Below are 17,483 nucleotides of genomic sequence, written 5' to 3' on the forward strand. Positions count from 1 at the left end.
TGAAAGTTAGATATTAAGCTATGTTTTTTTAATTGTTAAAAATTGTCAATATTGTTATTTACTTGTAAGGTACATTTTTCTTATTGATTGTTACAGAAGCAAAACAGAAGGAAAGAGTTGATGTTCCAACAGGAACGCACGTATCCACGATTGCATTGGTCCGTGCGCACGGCTCTACGGCCCTTGATAACTGCTCACGGACAAATTACCGCGTTTGATTTGGCCTGCAGCAGCAACGGCGGTAACAGTCCGAGTAGCAGTACTAGTAGCAGCATAAGCAGCACTTGCAGCAGCAACAGCGGCGGCAGCAATAACCAACAGAAACGACATCGCAGGACCAAGACGAATCCCTTGGTGAACGCTTCATCGTCCCAGCAAACCGACGAGAACGACGAGACCGACGAAGAGCCTGTGCTCTGAGGAGGGTCCATCGCGAGATGGGATTCCGACTGTCCCGCAGTCCCATCCTCGCGCCTTCGTCGCCGGCGTCCAACGTCGACGTTTGCACTCGTTAGACGAAGACGATTGCGCTTCGCAGCCGCCGGCGCCGCCGTCAGGGCAAATGATCAAAAATGCGCTGAGAACATTAACTGAGCTATGATAGCGAGCGGCATTTAAACGTAAGAAGTCTTCGCGAGGGAGATTTTTCGAGAATTGCTCGTGTCTATGAACATTATTCGCGAGTGATATATCCGTCTCTCGTCGCGAGTTCTTAGGGAGATATTCGATACATCTTGTGACAAGTACTCCGGTGTCGTTGCAGTGAATAATTGTTGGCTATTTAATGTAAACAGGACTCATAACGAGTTGTCATAACTCAAATTTGAAATAAAAGTTGCTTTCTGTAGGACATTCTTGAAAGAGAGTAGATGCGAGAGCAGAATGCTACTTAAACAGCGGACTTAACGCAAAGACGATGTAAGTTTATTAAGCTTACGACGGAATGATTGATTGTGAATAATTAGGCGTATCGGCAGCTGACCGCGTGATTGGCTGTTTTACGCGAAGATACGGCACGATGGTAATTGATCGACGAGCTGATAGGGGATAGAATGGTTGACAATGTATCGCGCCGTTACATTGTCACGTTATATTGTCGGTAACGAATACCGATATGCGTATACGATTAAGGGACATGATACGCTTGAGAGATGCGATAAGCGATAGCTGCTTAAACACTAACACATGATATGATGTGTTATGTATCTTAGAGAAGTCATGCAGCGAGGGGAACGGAAGACAGTTTCATGAGCAAGCCGGAAACCTCGCGAGAAGGAGAGAATCACGAATATACCTTTTTTTATACGTATACAATCATACTTTTTATTTGATATACTGCCTTTGGCATCTAATGATTATTAAGTCGCGCGATCGAGAAATTTTGTAAACAATCGAGGTCCCTCGAGATCCTTTTTTACGCGTCTTCAACTTTCCCGACAATACGACTTGACGACAGACTCATTTCTTTGCGGTCGAATAAATGCATCTTTCAGACAGTCTGTCGGGAACGTCATCCCAGGTGGATTGAAATGACTGCGCGGTTATCGTTACATTATTCGTTGCATTAATTAATCCGCTTTTCGGATTAATAGCTTGATCGAACATTTTCTTTCGAGAGGACCACATCGAGAGGTAAAGGCTGCGACAAATTCTCAATTCTCTGCATGAACTTCTGCTTCGAAAAAAAGAAGAGTGCCCCGCGCACACACACGACACATATAAGATTGACGTTTCTTGCGAATAGAGCGTATTAAAACGGATTGCGTGTGAGATTGTCTAAATATTCCCAAGCAACCCAAATACAAGTCTCCATTGAGACATCTGAGAAGTGACTTAGGGTTTCCTTCTACTTGAAACTCGCAACGCTTACGAGCGTTATTTGTTTTTGTTTATCTTTAATATTTGATAAGCAAAAATGAAATAATTACGCGGTCATTGCGAGCGTTAAGTGGAACGCATCCTAATGCACGTCTGAAAGATAGTAATGTTTCCCGTTTTGACATGATAAGTGCGAGAGAGGCTTGTAATAAAACATTAATTTAAGGATTTGTGGGAAGGAAACAAGTTTTTCGTTTCTATCCGACAAATGTATTTGGATGGCGATCTCCGATACTTTAGGCCACAAGACAAAGGCTTTTTCCTCTTAACTGGCATTAACGAAAATACGATGACACAATAAAGCTGCATTCTTTTTCACCGTAACTTTATTTATGCAGCTCGATCTGCATTGTGATCAATAAATTTAATTACCAATGCGAAAAGAATTAACGACGTCAGATAATGAATAAATTGCAAATAAGAGTTTAATCACTTCCTGGTTTATTTAAGTACGTAATAACACGATGAATCATTTTCTACGAAATCGATGATAAAAACGCTAAATTTTCGATATAAAAGATCAAATTATATTTTGCCACGAAGATGTATAAATTTATCTCTAATCTTCTAAGGATAACGAAGGCTCGTGCGAGCCAATTGCACTGATAGTCCGGTAATCAACTAATCCTAGATTTATTCTTTTTTATATTGTAATTGTACTTGTTAGAGAAAGATACGCAGGGCGATGGAATCAAATTAATCTACTAATCGATACTGATACACCGTGGCTTGATCATGCAACGAAATACATAATATTGTACAGAGAAGATATTTTAGAATCGTAATAAAAAGTAGTAATGACAAAGGATAGATGATGTTACGGTGGAGAAAGAAGGCGCACGCAATTGGACCATGTAAACGCCAGATGAGAGACGATTAGCCTAAATGGCATAAGGAAACTTAAAAAGAGGACACTCCAAGAAAAACCAATATCAAAATTTGCGAAAGGATGTCCGATAAAATATATAAGCCAATAGGCATCGATCGTTATGTCGATTATGATATATTTATAGCAGCAGCGGTCTTATGTTGTTCACTTCTTCTCTCATGTTTGGCTGTTGTACGCTCGCTAATCGTTAGTACTATAAGTAACGTTTAAGACTTGTACGTAGATCGTATGTGAAACAACGTACGCAACGTAGACGATGATCATGATATAAAATATTATGCTATTGTACGTACCATTTGCGTCGTACTGATTTTTTTAAAGTGTTCGTTCGTTCGTTCGTTCATTCGTTCATCGTTGAGTCGAGGATGCGAAAGGTGGAATTAACAACCAAATGCGATAAGCTAGATGGAAGTTTTGGATCTACACGAATCTTCGCGAATAGATATTCTCATATTTTCCGAGAGTTACGAATGGGACATTGTTACTGTAAAGATATGTAAGTTTATTTATCGCTAATAAAAATGAACGTTGAAGAAAAAAAAGAAATAAAGAAAGGTTTATTCTCTTTTAATTAATAATCAATTTTAAATAGAATAACAAAAAAGGATAACTCTGCGAGAATTTCAATACTTAGAGGGATAGAGGGAAATTTATCAGCAACACGGTTAAACGAAATCAGCAACATAGTATGCGGGGGGAGGAGGGGTGTTGAATAAATAGCCGTGGCTACATATTTTTTAGCGATTTATTAAATCCTTTAAAATATTTGAAACAGCGTGCGGCTTTGTTATTGGCGTAACAGTGATATAGTCGTTTAAGGTACATAATACGAGGAGGGCAAAGCGAGCGAAGATCGATGTAAAGTCCGCCCGCCGATCGCCGGATAGCTCTCCGGGCGAGAGAATCGTGGCGAGAGATCCATCGATTCGGCACGGTAATTCGGCGGATCGTCGGGATTGAGCGAGCGACCTAACGATCCTTCGGTCTTTCTTTTCCCTTCCCGCTCGCTCGCTCGGCGATCGCGCCATCGCGACGCATGCATGATCGGCGCGATCCGCGGAGAGGTTGCGGTGCGCGTCCGTTCCTCTTAAGATTAACCTTTTTTTTTTTTTAAATAGAATGTAACGTTATCTATAGTATTAGACGAGAGTAAAATCGAGGAAAAAAGTCCACATACGAGACGGAATTCATTTACGGTCTAATCGATCATTCTTACATCTTAAAAGGTCCGCCCAGTGCGGCGGCATCGAGAGACTCGGAAGAGGATATAGTCGGTACGTGGAAGCCGCGTCGCCTCCCGATATCGAAGCGCTAGGAGATCGAGGGTATATCGTGCGAATTACTCCTCAATCAGTTTAACGTCTCGCGCACTTGACGCTCGCTTCCCGCGTCACGGAAAAAAAAAAGAATCAGCGTGATCCTCGTCGCGTCGGTGAGACACGGGCTTCATTCTCCGAATAACTTCCGCTTTCCGAGAGATAAAAGTCGTATAGTCGACCGCTGATGATTTATCCGAAGTATTCAGCGGACTTATGGCGCGTCGCCAGAAGCCCTTATCACTGTCCAGCGCGGCGGAATCTCACCGGCTCATTACCAACTGCCAAGCGATTATCTCGAAGCAGTTATCGCCGTTTCCCCAGCGAAAGAAAGAATTTTTCGCAAATCTTGCGATTTACTCTCGCGTACAATTCACCCTCGATTTACATTGCAAACGTTTGTTTTATTTCAGAGGAAACCACTGTCGAACTTTTTTAATCAACAATTAAACTATGTTAGATGAAATCATTAAATTCGCACAGTCGCGCGTACTATTTTTTACAATTTTTTTTTACGGTTTTACAATATTCGCATGTTACGCGTTCATCAGCGGACGACTAGTGTTAATTAAATAGAGTCTCACGAGCCATCGAGTCATGAAACTCGTGAATTTTATCGAAAATCCCCCCCCGATCGACGGGGGTCTCGGTTCACGTGTATTTAGTATACATTGAAAATGCAAATTTGTGCTGTATTCACGATGATTCGCAGATAACGGTAGCTCGGTGCAGATTGTTTATTTTATAATTCTTTTTGTTATCTATATTCACAATGCGCTTAGCGAGACCTTTCGGGTTCCAGCATTAAAATTTGACTCGAAATTTGAGAATAAGAATGAGACTTAACGAAACGTAAACGGAGTTCACGAAGTCGAAAGTTGAGCCTCGTTCCGTTTCGTCAATCGATTGCGAAACGCGAGAGAAGGAATGTTTCGCGGAAGCGAGATTGCACATCGCCTTTGCCCCGTGTGTCGATATGACTTATCTAAAAGAGAGGTGTAAGAATAAATGTGATCTTAGAGCGGAGATTGCAGGTCGTCTTCGTCATCCTCCTCGTCCTCGTCAATTCCCGGCTCGCCGAGGGCATGAACGAATTCTGAAATCGCAAAGCAAAGAAGAGAGAATTAAAACAGATATCGAATGCCGAAACAACATGACTTCGCAATGCGCGCGCCAATCTCCTTTTGGGGTAAGCAAAAAAACATCTAATTGTTGGATAATATTGCGAAAGAAGGAGAAAAATAGTCGTTTATTTCTTCTGTAATCTCTTAAATTACTTTTTTACTCTTCCGTTGCACTCTCCTCTTATTAGATACGACTCCATCGATCATTTCAAGGATGGATCGGGTGCGAATAGAAATTGAAATCGTTTCTTCGCCGCCGACTCTTATCCTTACGTTTTCACGAAACCTTTGCTACGGCAGTACAAGGCGGAAAAAATCTTACCATAGAAATCAATTCGGCCATCTCCATCCACGTCCACTTCCTTAATCATATCTTCGACTGAAAGTAAAAAAAAAGAAGAGCGCTTTACAACGTGGACAAACTGCTTTTATTAATTAAATAACTCGCTGATGTAAAGAAAAATGTAATACAGATTTAAAGGCCCATATTTAGGAGCTAAATTTTTTCGCATTTTTTTCGCTGTGGTCGACTACGATTGGACGTTCAGCAGAAATAAAACGATATATTTAAAGTAGAATTAAAAGAATCGTTGAATCCAATGCAAATTCAAACGGATATTCCTGTTATAGTTCTTTGTGTATAAAATGCGTGTATATCTTTGCAGTAATTAATTTATCTTTCCTGTGCATTGTGCGATAGGATTAATTCGTATCACGAGTGCCGAGAGCGCGATGCCGAGAAAGACATTGCCGATATACTCGGATTATTTCCACGTAGAATTTATTGCTACGAAAAGGAATGAAGGCGGCATAACGATCCGTTACGGTACCACGCTGGCATTCGAGGACGTCCCCTCGGATGCCTTCTTGAAATTTCCGAAATTAAAATTTCCGCTAATAAGAGAATTAGGTTTCTTATTGGGTGCCCGTTCAGGTTCCCATTCTTACGTTAAGCATTTACTATACAAACGATCGCGCTTCCCGTGCCGTCTAACGTAACTTTCAGAATTTTTCATATCTCCTTAAATAAAAAAACTAATCTATCAAACAGCTTGAGGTAAACGCAATATTTGAGTTTTATTTGATATTGTTGATATTTTATTTTGAACTGCGAAATTATTCATACAATGCTGTACTAATTTTTCGTTTTACAGCGAGAAAAATGTTTCGAGTATAATATTAACAAAACGGGATGGTGGGATACATTTATGAAGTCAATCAGAATTTCTGATTACATTTACTAGTTTTTGACGTTTAGACGTTCTCTTTGCTGAGAATAGTTATACTAACTGAATTTATATATATATAATAAACTTAATATCAAGAATTTTAGTATTTTTAACAGGAAGGAATTAATTATACCGAGAGATAATTTCTAAAAGAATTTTGAATCGTTTTTCAGATACACTAATTGAATTTATTAAATTTCTAATTTTTATATAATTTTAGATATTTTTCAGTGTAGATATAATAATGAAATGCAATTTAATCAAAATAGATTTTAACATTTCCTAAATCACTAGTTCCATAAAAGTGCACAGTATTATATATATATAACATAGTCTTAGTGTATAAACTATAATTCTGCCAATTATAGAACGATTGTCCATCGACCGTTGCACGATTTAGTTAAAATTAATTATGACCAATCAAGAAACTTGTGTCGCTCGTCCGTTCGTGCGAGATTATCAAATCAATCGATATAAGCAGTTGCTTCCCGATGCACTTTGCGCCTCGCTGACGCTCTCGGTGCACTAAAATTACTTCTTCCTTCGTATCCAGCAACAAATTAACGTTCGCCTGGCGAACGCACAAAAACTCACGTTTCAACTTCCGCGATTACGTCAACACTTTTTCTAACGCGATAACGATCAAATCATATTTGAATTAATAGTCTCGTTGATCACATTTTCCCGTGTCTCTTGCCTTCCGCTTTTTATTAGAGTGTAATTAACTGGAGCGCAATTATATCGCGCAAGAAAGAGCCGTGTTTCCTTACATAGAAGCTAATTATTTCTCTAATCGCCACTTTAAGCGCTTTCGCGTGGGTTTTGTCGTAAAAAAAAAAAAAATAAACGTGTTGCGTTAATTAAGAGAAGCCTTTTAGGGAAGGGGAAAAACAAACGCGTAATACAAAATGCGAAATTTTTTTACTCGTATTTTCCGAAGCTTCGCGACTCTATTTTTATCCGTTTATTAACATCGGCATGCTTACCGGCACCCGCATGTGTCCGATCGATCGAAACGTCATTCTTCAAATGTCGAATGCAAAGCATCGCCATCGACGCTCGCGGAACCGACGCGACAGACGCGAGATACTATACATTGCGATCCGCAAATTTGCAAGCCGGTCGCACGATTGTCGCATCGTGATTGATACTCGACGTCTGAGGAGGTACACGACATGATTTGCAACTGGTTGCGGATCACGTTAATGAGTACAGATCACTAGGGCGTTTTGGTTACACATCCAGCGCTGTGTAATTTGTATTACACGATTAAAACATTTTGGTTAATTGTAAAATAATATATGGCACGTCCTAAGCAATTCTCTTAAATTTTGATGCTAGTTTAACTTTGAAGGAGAAATATATAACAGAAATATTTTTGTAGAAAATTAATAGACTGATAATGATTTTTGTAATTTAAAAGCAAATTTTGAAAGCATATTTCTTGAATAAAATTATATACATTTATAGTATATGTTAAGTTACCAACATATACGTATACAATTGTTAAAGCTACATTATTTTTATGTTATTTATTCACTTACTAAAAAATTATGTTATTTTAACACGAAGAAATATTGAATATTAATTTAATACAAAATATTCAAATAACACAATATTCAATAACACAATGTTAAATTAACACTTGGGTAATTTAAAAAGTCAATCAAAAATTTTAAGGATTGATTTCAACACAAATCCAAATTCGATTATAATCAGTACTATAGATTTGTCTTCGACAATCGGTCGAAGCAAGCCTACGGCAATAGCCGTACGGAATAATCAGTATTGGTGACGGATTCAATCCAACGGTACATTTATGATGGAACGGGTGATTCAGCCAAGTCCGTTGCTTGCTTTATTTGCGGAAACACTCGATTGGCACGAATGCGGGCGACGTGTGTCGAGACGTTTTCGCGGCGAGAAATAATCACCGGGGTGATGTGACTGAAGACACGCGTTCTAGATTCGCAATGGGCGTGTGTCAACATGAATTACGAAATTTAAGTCTCCGTAGAATAACAAAGGGCAGGCGTGCAAATAACACTTCGGGATAAAAATTATGGTAAAAAACTTGTGAGGGTTTATCATCTTCTTTTTTCTTAACCCTCCGTCTGTACACTGATCCTAGAAGGGAACAAGCGAAATTTTTCGCACGTGTAACCACAAGTCTGGTGATAAGCGGAGCTTGGTTCCCCTATAATAAATGACAAAAATAACTATTAAAATTAAAAATGTAATCACTCAAGGCGTAATTAGGAATTTTTCCAGATTTTTTGCACGTATTTAACATTTTAAAAAAAGAACAGAATAAAAAAAAGGGTCAGTGTACAAACCGCGTTAGTGAAAATAAGTGTACAGACGGAGGGTTAAAAATAATGTGATATATTTCAGGGAAAATCCTTGAAATGTTTTTTATATAAGAAAAAGTGTACACTTGCGCTCAGTATGCAATAAATTTATTTTCCTGAAATATATCGCGTTATTTTATGCGACATACTTCAGGCAGAAAAATCCTTAATAGTATTCTTACAAAAGCAGTATACACAGAGCATCGTTTTGCTTCATCAGGCAAGATTGCAATCTAATTCATTTTTAACAAGACACTGATAAATATTAAAAATAAAATAAAATTTAAACCAATTCCTTAAATTAAATAATATTTTGTTATTTTTAACTTCTGTGTAAGTCAAAATGTATTATTTTAACACAAAACATGTAATTAAGAAATAATTTATACACCTAATCGATTAATTTTTGTGATTAAATTACTCTTAGTTATTCTACAAAGTACAGCGTTTATATTAACATATATAGATTTATAGTAAATAATAATAAATTCAGTTTAAGTCAAATTTAATACATTACTCAAATTAAATTGTTCACCTCTAATTGTTTCATAATTAATAAAATTAACAACGTATTAAATAAAAATAGCAACATAAAATTGATAAAAAAATGACTTACATTCGACATTATGAATTAACAGTAAATGGATCATTATATTAATCTCATAAAGTACTACTTAATTAGCTAGCGCAAGCTCGCTTCGAAACAGTATTACATACAGTAGGAATAATTAAAATTCGATTGCTTTTGTGAAGTTGAAATTACATTAGTTTATTTGAGCAATCATGATCTGCAGTATCAATTAATAATATCGTGATTAACGAATAAAATTCTGTTCACGTCCATGGAAAGACAATTTAAAAATAAAACTCTTGCCGCATTAAATAGAAATTTATCCGTATAATGCAGCTCTGCCATGAAGCTTCCCGAGAATCAATCGACTTTAGGTATGCCAATTTAGGTGGAAATAGGATACTTTAGCTTTTATAGCCAAAGTTTCTCTTATCGAAAGTATTTCAGGAAGAGAAAGAGAGAGAGAGAGGAATAGAAGGAATGTCGGCACACGTTATAATCGGCACACGTAATATCCGCGTAATCGCATCACGTTCATCGCAATGGATGCGTTAATATCTAACAACTTACTCTCCTCCTCGGAAAGATCCTCCCCCAGGCATTGCAGCACCGCCCTGAGGTCCGACGCGGTGATGTACCCCCGATTATGTTTGTCGAACACCTGTGTGTAACAAGCAAACAGAAAAATAAATTAAATTCGTGACGTTAATGCTCTGGCGTTGTATACAAAAAATGTCGAAAGTAGCGAATCTCAGTGAAATTCGGCGCCGGTAACTTGCGTCGACGATTTCTTCAAAACGTACGATCCGAATAATCGCCATATAAAACACGACGAGAGAAAGGAACGTCTCTTCCCACACCGAGCTTGTTATTTCATCTCCCGCTCCGTCGCTGGATCTCCGCCGCGCGATCGCCTGGCAACTCCCGGGAGGAGCAAAAATATGTGGGAAATATTATTTTTCTTTTTTTTCCCGGGGAGGGGTTATCCCTTGTCGCGAAGCTCGCTTTCTACCGTTTACAAAGGCATTTCGCTTTTATTTCGATTCGTTAGTAAGAAACGCTTTGACGGATGTCGCGTCGACTTTCTCGCGGTCGGCGGAGGAAACCGAGACGAAACAGAGACGGAGTAGCTCACGAAGAGGAAACAATCGTTTTCAACCTCCCCTTCCCCTATTATTTATTGCCCACAACAGTCAATTCTGCGCTTCCACCACAATTTGTACGAAATCGAGGCGAACAGACGCGAATCGAATCGTCCGGATCCTTCCCGAAATAGAATTGGATGGAATTGATGCTGCACCAGGGAATTGGTCCCTGAGAAACGTTTGCGTCCGACACCAATGCGATCACTTATGTTACTAGCAGCAACAGCATCTTCGTTCGATGACGCTCTATTGAGGCAACGGGTGAGGCATCGTCGAAAACATGTCGAGCTCGAAGAAAAGGATCGCCCGCGAAGATACTGGCCTCGGTTCCGTCCGCGATCACGGTGGACGATCGCGTAGGAGCCGGTCTGCCGTTTAACGTGGAAGACAATGCAGAAACATCTATCATAGCGAACAATGATTACAGGTTACACGAAATACCGCTAACTTGCTCGCACGAGCATCGCGAGCTCGTTTCAGTCGGTTTCGCTTGATTCGGTTACACTAACGAGTAGTTATTGCAACTACAGAGGCGGCTTAGAATGCGTTGCCGAACTCAGTTTGCAATCTCTTTCTCTCCCCGCCTCCCCCCCCCTTGCCCCGTCTCCGACGTCTGTCGAGCACAGCGCGTCTTTTGTCCGTCCGCGAATCCGAATTTCGCATCAAAGAGGCACGCTCTCGAACTGCTGCACCATTCGAGAAGATTGGTTGGCGCGCGTACTTCGCAAGTTGCGCGCTTGTATAACCTCATTTTTTCGCCGTTCCGGTATTCAAATTCAGACAGAATCAGCGGTCGTGATACAACGAGAGGCAAGAGGAAAAAGGAAAGGATTGGAAAACTAAATTGAGACTCGAGCCAAATTTTTCATTTCAAGATTTTATTTATTTTATTTTTTCAATTAACTCTGGAAATTCAATAATTTGTCTCTCTACTTTTTACATTTAGACGATATAAAAAGACGTTACATATTTAATATATAATTACACGTCATTTTGGCATGACGATTATTAGATACGAGGCAATATAGATTATTGGAAAAATTATGTGTAAAATATTAAGGACCCTTCTCTTTTAGATAAAATATGTTAATTAAAGTATTAAAGTACATTTCATAATAAATTGCTATACTTTAAGCATTGAATATTTCATATTTTGATAACACGTCGAGATATGTTCAAGAGATTATATACGCAGACTTAAATGAAAGAAAATATCATCCGTTTCAATCTTGAAACGTGATTTTCTCGGAAAATCTCGTTTAAAATTATATTGTTATATAATTTCGATTTATTTTTCCAAAAGTAATCACTGTCTATTGTCTTGTATCACAAACGTTAATTTCATTTCGTTATATACTTTATATACAATATATGTTATTATAAAACATATTAAAAATAAAAATTATGTAAAACATTAAATATATGTATAAAATAAATCTCTACTATTTCTCAATCGTAACTTGGATCTTGTGACGTGCAATTATCGTTATCTCGTAGAAGATCAATGAAACGATTGATAAATCGACGTGCTTATCTGTACGCGAGGTATCTTTATATTCGTACTCGTGTATTGCGATAAACGAGCTAAGTGCCAAGGTATATTTTCGCAGCGCGGAAACACGGCAGATATGTAAGATATTTGTCACTTTTCCTCGGTGGAAATCACGGGATTGACTCAGTTTCCGACGAAAGTCAGAAGGGAAAGCGTCGCCGAGAGTTCCCTCGCCTCTATTAAACGGGAAATAGAGGCTCGTGGGGGGGGGGGGGGAGGGGGAGGAAAAAAAGAAGTCGTTGCCGAGGTACAATCGCTCTAAGTGACGGTCTTGTCGCCGTTCTCGCCGCGGTCTCGGGTCGGTCGTCTCCCACCTAATGCGGCCGAGGGAAATTACAATCAGACGACCGTTACGTTAATTAGTAAATTGTTTGGCCCGGCGACCGTTCGATCGTTCCGACCAATCGATAGCTCGTCCTGTTTACATCCGCAACGCGAACCGCTTGTCCGCGGAAATGGCCGCTGTCAATGCAATCATCGGTAATAATTAATTACAATTACAATTATTCGAGAATTTAATGAAAGTTTATAATTAATGGTGCCCTATTGCCCATAGCGTAAACACATCCTCGTCCACTATTTGCTTATCGAAAACATTTTCACATTTAACATGCAACGATACTCGCCCGCGGCTAAGAAAATAATGAACGTCGAGATTCCGCTTATCAAATAATGTGCACCTCCGGCGGCCACATGCACCTTGGACGAAACATTCGCCCGAATTTATGGTACGACGGAAACTCGCGTCTCGATATTAGGAGTGGGTTGTAAACGCGTGGCTTTTTCACGCCGGTCCGTCCCGGGCGTATCCATCCCCGGAGGATTACGCGAAAATAAATCAACCCCCCTCCCCCCTCGCCTCTTCCCACGCGCTTGTTGTAATGTTACCTGTCCGATAAGGACCGGGCGAGAAGAACGTTACGCGATTACCCGATTCATTAGCATGCTAATGCGAACTAAGGAATCTCTCTCCGCGTTTTTTCACCTCCACGAAGGTAAAGTTCACCGCGAAATTGCTCGCGCAGCGATCCAAAAGTCCGATGATTCTTCCGCGAGGATCGTCGTGTTTTTTTTTTATTTTTTTTATTTTTTCCCCCTCCTGTCCGGAAAGTTACCTGCGTCAAGTTTCGAAGCTCTCGCTGAAAAACTCAGCCTGGCATTACGTTCCCACTATGATTCACGATATTTTAAAGCTTGAATTATGGCTTCTGGAACGTCGAACGGCGTCGGCCACTCGCATTCGCATCACGATTGTGTGGAAATCCCAGAAAGATGTATGTGTACGTGTACTTCCCAATGTTGCGTATAAAAAAAGGGGAGAGAAGAAAAACAGAAATGCATCAGTCGCAACGTTTTTTCGCCGACGTCGCCCGCGGTTCGACGACGGTCAAGCCGGTATGAAAACAGCGGGGGTCTTCAACTACACCCTCTTGCACCTTCCAGAGCTCGATACTCGTCCGTAACGATTGCCATTATTTGTTTTTGCACGCGTGCATTTGTTTCGCCGCGGCCCTCCACTCGTTTTTTCCCTCCTCTTCTTTTATCTTGCCGCCCTGCATTCCCAGTTAGTACATTGTTTGCCCCTTTTGTTGCCCCAGGGGGGATTGTTGTTGCGGATTTTTGAGCCGTTACGTGCCGCGCATACGTTCTTTCCGCCTTTTATCTTGCAGCCAATCCCCCTTTGTTGCGAGAATTGTTTCATTTCTTCCTTTTGTGTTCTTTTTTTTTTCCCTAAAATTTCGGTGGCTCCCTCCGCGAAACGGGTTAAATCGTTGCGCGCGCCGGCGGATACATAACGCTCGTATAATTCCAGGATGAAAAGGGCTGCTGCGAGAACATTGGATGCGCGCGATAGGATAAATTTCGCCCAGATCACGCCAGACAACGTGCTGTTTGGATATTAGATTTTACGCGATCTCGGGAGTTCAGTAGTATTATTTGCAATGTAATCTTGCCTCTCGCACACGCGCGTGCGAGAGAGAAGGAAACTACCCTTTTCTCTCCTCGCGTCATAAATCTTGCTATCTATTCGCGATACCCTTCGGCAGGTTGCGGCTGAGTCGCCCGCCTCCCCCCCCCTCCCTCTTTTTACAGCCCTCATCGAGTCGCTCTTCCATTTCGGTCGCTTGTTTTCCACCCTTTACACGTTTCCCGTGTCTCGCCCCCTCCCTTCGCTCGCCCATCCCTGTCCCCGCTCTCCGCGCCTTTTATTCCAGACACGGGCTGCGATTGCCCGCGGCGGTGTCACGGTGGTAGTCAGGTCGTGGGGATTAAAATATCGACTTGGTGACTACAATACGTCACGTTTGGCCTTAATGCCCCGATCGTTAAACACTTTGGAGAGCTATGCAGTCTAAAGAAGCGGAATCGTTCCCCTGTTGCGCGCCGTAAATTTTACTACGTAAACGCGAAATACAGGGCGATTTGCAAACTGTCACGTTTCAAGGAATTTCAGAACATTTTCGTAACGTTTTCGAAGATCGAAAGGTTTCATGAATCCCCAAATTCTTAATGACTTGTTAACAAAGTTAATTAAATAGAACGACGGGAGGAGGGAATTTTCCGAAAGGACTCTGTTTACAAAAGAGATATTTCATTGCAACGGAAAGGGAACAGCGTGCCTTTGCATAGAACGAATATTAGAACGGATCGGAGGAGAAAGAGTCGACTCTTTAATCCCGTCAGTGCGAAATGTCGAGATAATTCCGCCATCAAACTGCCACTAAGGCGAATTTAAAGTTTCCCAGCTGTTCCGCCGTAGGCGCAATATAACGCGTGTATGCGTGCGCCTAAGAAAAACCTGGGAAAAACCCCCTCGAACGGGGGCGATTTACATAATTCCCGGAGATAAGGTGGAACGACGTAGTCACAGCGGTAAGACGAGGGAGGTATCTGAATGCGCGTTAAGAAAAGACAGCGTACGCGAGAGCCCGGCGCGTAACGCATCGCAGCCGGAAGGCAACCTTAAATAATAAGGAGTTCCTACGGGAATGGGGCGAATTTAATAATAATAAAAAAATATTCCCGCACAATAGCTCTTTAGAAATGACAGACAACGGAAACGGACGGCGGGGGGGGGGGGTGAGACGCAATTTAATGAAGGGCAATTAGACCGTCTGAAAATAAATCTGATAGTACGACTCGCGGAGAGACCCAGGGTAGCGGCAACCGGACGACAATAAGTCGTCCTGCCCGAGAGCTCATTTATATTTATGCTCACAGTTTTATTTCGCTAGAGAGAGAGAGGGAGAGAGAAACGCTCACCCCGCGTTGGTTTGCTGTGTTTCTCTGTGGAAAATGTCAGTCTCTTCAAATGTAATATGATGGTGACATTAAATAGGGGTAAGAATTGCGGAAACGAATTGCGATTGACGAAGTGGCACGACTCGAGCTCACGTTAATCGCGCCCTCGCGATTATAATGAATTTTCATTAAAATGTGAAATGAATTGAAATTAAATTTAAACGAAATAAATTTTGCATTAATTGCATAGAGCGTATTTCCATTCTGTGGAATCAATTCATTAAATTACTATTTACTTATCACGCGTCATTTGTTCGACTATTGATCGAAATGTTTGTTCAGCCGTTATTCATCCGTGTATCGCTTTCGATCGAGTTTGCGCGAAAGGTTTGCGCTACGCGGAATCCCTCAATTTTCGTGCAAGCGTACCTCGAGCGTGCTACACTTCGCCCGGAGAGAAGAGGTAAGAAAATGCAACGGCAACTGCCACATCCTCGAGAGAACATCGAAAAATAACACCGCCACGCGGCCAGGACTCGCCTGAGTAACCAGACAAGTGACAGAGAAGTGGCTCAGACAGACGGTGGTAGACAATCCAGAAGAATAGTCGAGCAAAGGGAGATGCTTCGGCAGAAATCCTCTCTCCGCGAAGCCGGCGTCATTAGGATATATTGTGGCGTAACAGTTTGACATACTTCCTTCCAGCACGCAGCGGCTACCCGGCTCGCCCAGGTGGATTTCTTCCCTCGATCTCTGTCGGTTCTTCTCGGAGGTGGGTATTTGCCACCTTCAGCCACCGGCGCTTCCGCGCACAATTGTAAATGCATTGCTTCCAGGGAGCTCGACAATTTACCTAACACCCTCCGCATCCCGGCGTAAACGCGTCCACCGTTACGAGTTTAATTCTTATACAAGAAGAATATACACTGAGAAAAATGTTGTTAATTTGACTCAATTTTTAACTTGTAATACTTGAAGCTTCAACTTATAATACTTAAGCTTCCATTCAAGTATTTATATATTCAACTAAAATAACGTTTTTTCTCAGTATCGGAAATAGGAAGAAATATGAATGTATTTAATGTAAATAAATATTTAATATAAAGATTCCCTCTCGCGTTGAAAAAGACGATCAAAGAAGGATTTATTTCACTGTAAAACAAAAATGTTATTTTAAAAATCGATGTTTTACCAATGATTTCATTTAACTACAAAATTCGTTTACCTGGATACGTGTAATGTTAAGAGGAAACCGAAGAAACCTTTTATATGTAAATATAATGTTCTGTAATACCAGATCTGTAAATACCAGATAAATCGTTCAGGATAATGTATTGAAAAAGAATGATAAATTAAATTAATATTGATACATTAATATTGGATTTTGTTATAAAAACGATAGCAAAATATTAATGAATATATCGAGCGCAAATTTTACACTTAACATTTGTTTTACGATTATTTGTTAACGCTCGATTGGCGTTCGGTTCGTCTCATGAATCAAAGAAAGTTTTTAAATAAATTCGATTCTGCACTTGTTGTTGTTCGCTGGATTAGTGTTTACCCACTTTTAGCGATCAGAACGACCCGAGCGCAGGTAGAGGCGCAGAGAGAATGAAAGAAGTCTAGACAACCGTAATGAAACTGGCGTTAACTGCAGAAACGATCCTTTATTTTTAGACCGTTTTTCATCTAAATGATACAACAAGTGCAAACAAGAGCTTGCGCCGACGGTGCGAAAAGAAACTCAATCATTTAATTCTAGTGCTCTGCTCGAGTTTATTTGACTCAAAATGTATTTTATTTTTTTTTTGTTCATGTTTTATTTCAGATTTATTTTCTGTGAAAACTTTTTATTTTGTAATTCTAGAGCTTTTGCATCGTATTGATCCGAAACAATATGATAGCGCAGAAAATTCGACCAAAGCAGCAGAGATATTATTACCAGTTTGATGTAGCACCTCTCTTTATGGTTTTTAATTCTCGAAACATCTCTCTCAAAAAAACAAAAGATAAACCTTTTGCACTTTTTGCGTTTGCCGTTAAATCGACAGCGTGGCTGAAATAAACCTGATTAAAACGAACAAGCTCAATGTTTTCACATATGCGATTATACTCTGGCAAAAAATATTTTTCTCAAAATACGCGGTTGTAACCTACGATTAAATAATCAAATTATTTGGAT

The 17,483-nt window shown here is 40.3% G+C and overlaps 2 protein-coding genes across 5 annotated transcripts in view; one reads left to right on the forward strand and one right to left on the reverse strand.

The window, feature by feature from the left end:
- Nucleotides 1-3,316, forward strand: part of LOC105829303 — a 54,949-nt gene extending 51,633 nt beyond the window's left edge. Inside the window, exon 9 of the mRNA XM_012668036.3 lies at nt 97-3,316. Within this exon, the coding sequence (XP_012523490.1) occupies nt 97-420 (324 nt within the window). The 3' untranslated portion in view covers nt 421-3,316. The remainder of the gene's footprint in view (nt 1-96) is intronic.
- A 178-nt stretch (nt 3,317-3,494) lies between these two features.
- Nucleotides 3,495-17,483, reverse strand: part of LOC105829305 (calmodulin) — a 66,873-nt gene continuing 52,884 nt past the window's right edge. For all 4 annotated transcript variants that reach the window (XM_012668039.3, XM_012668038.3, XM_028190147.2 and 1 more), the window contains exons 5-7: nt 9,929-10,019; nt 5,530-5,586; nt 3,495-5,179 (exon numbers count right to left, since the gene is read on the reverse strand). In XM_012668039.3, coding sequence (XP_012523493.1) covers nt 5,100-5,179; nt 5,530-5,586; nt 9,929-10,019 — 228 coding nt within the window. In that variant the 3' untranslated portion in view covers nt 3,495-5,099. The remainder of the gene's footprint in view (nt 5,180-5,529; nt 5,587-9,928; nt 10,020-17,483) is intronic.

The sequence above is a fragment of the Monomorium pharaonis genome, chromosome 8, assembly GCF_013373865.1.
Source record: "Monomorium pharaonis isolate MP-MQ-018 chromosome 8, ASM1337386v2, whole genome shotgun sequence".
Taxonomy (NCBI): Eukaryota; Metazoa; Arthropoda; class Insecta; order Hymenoptera; family Formicidae; genus Monomorium; species Monomorium pharaonis.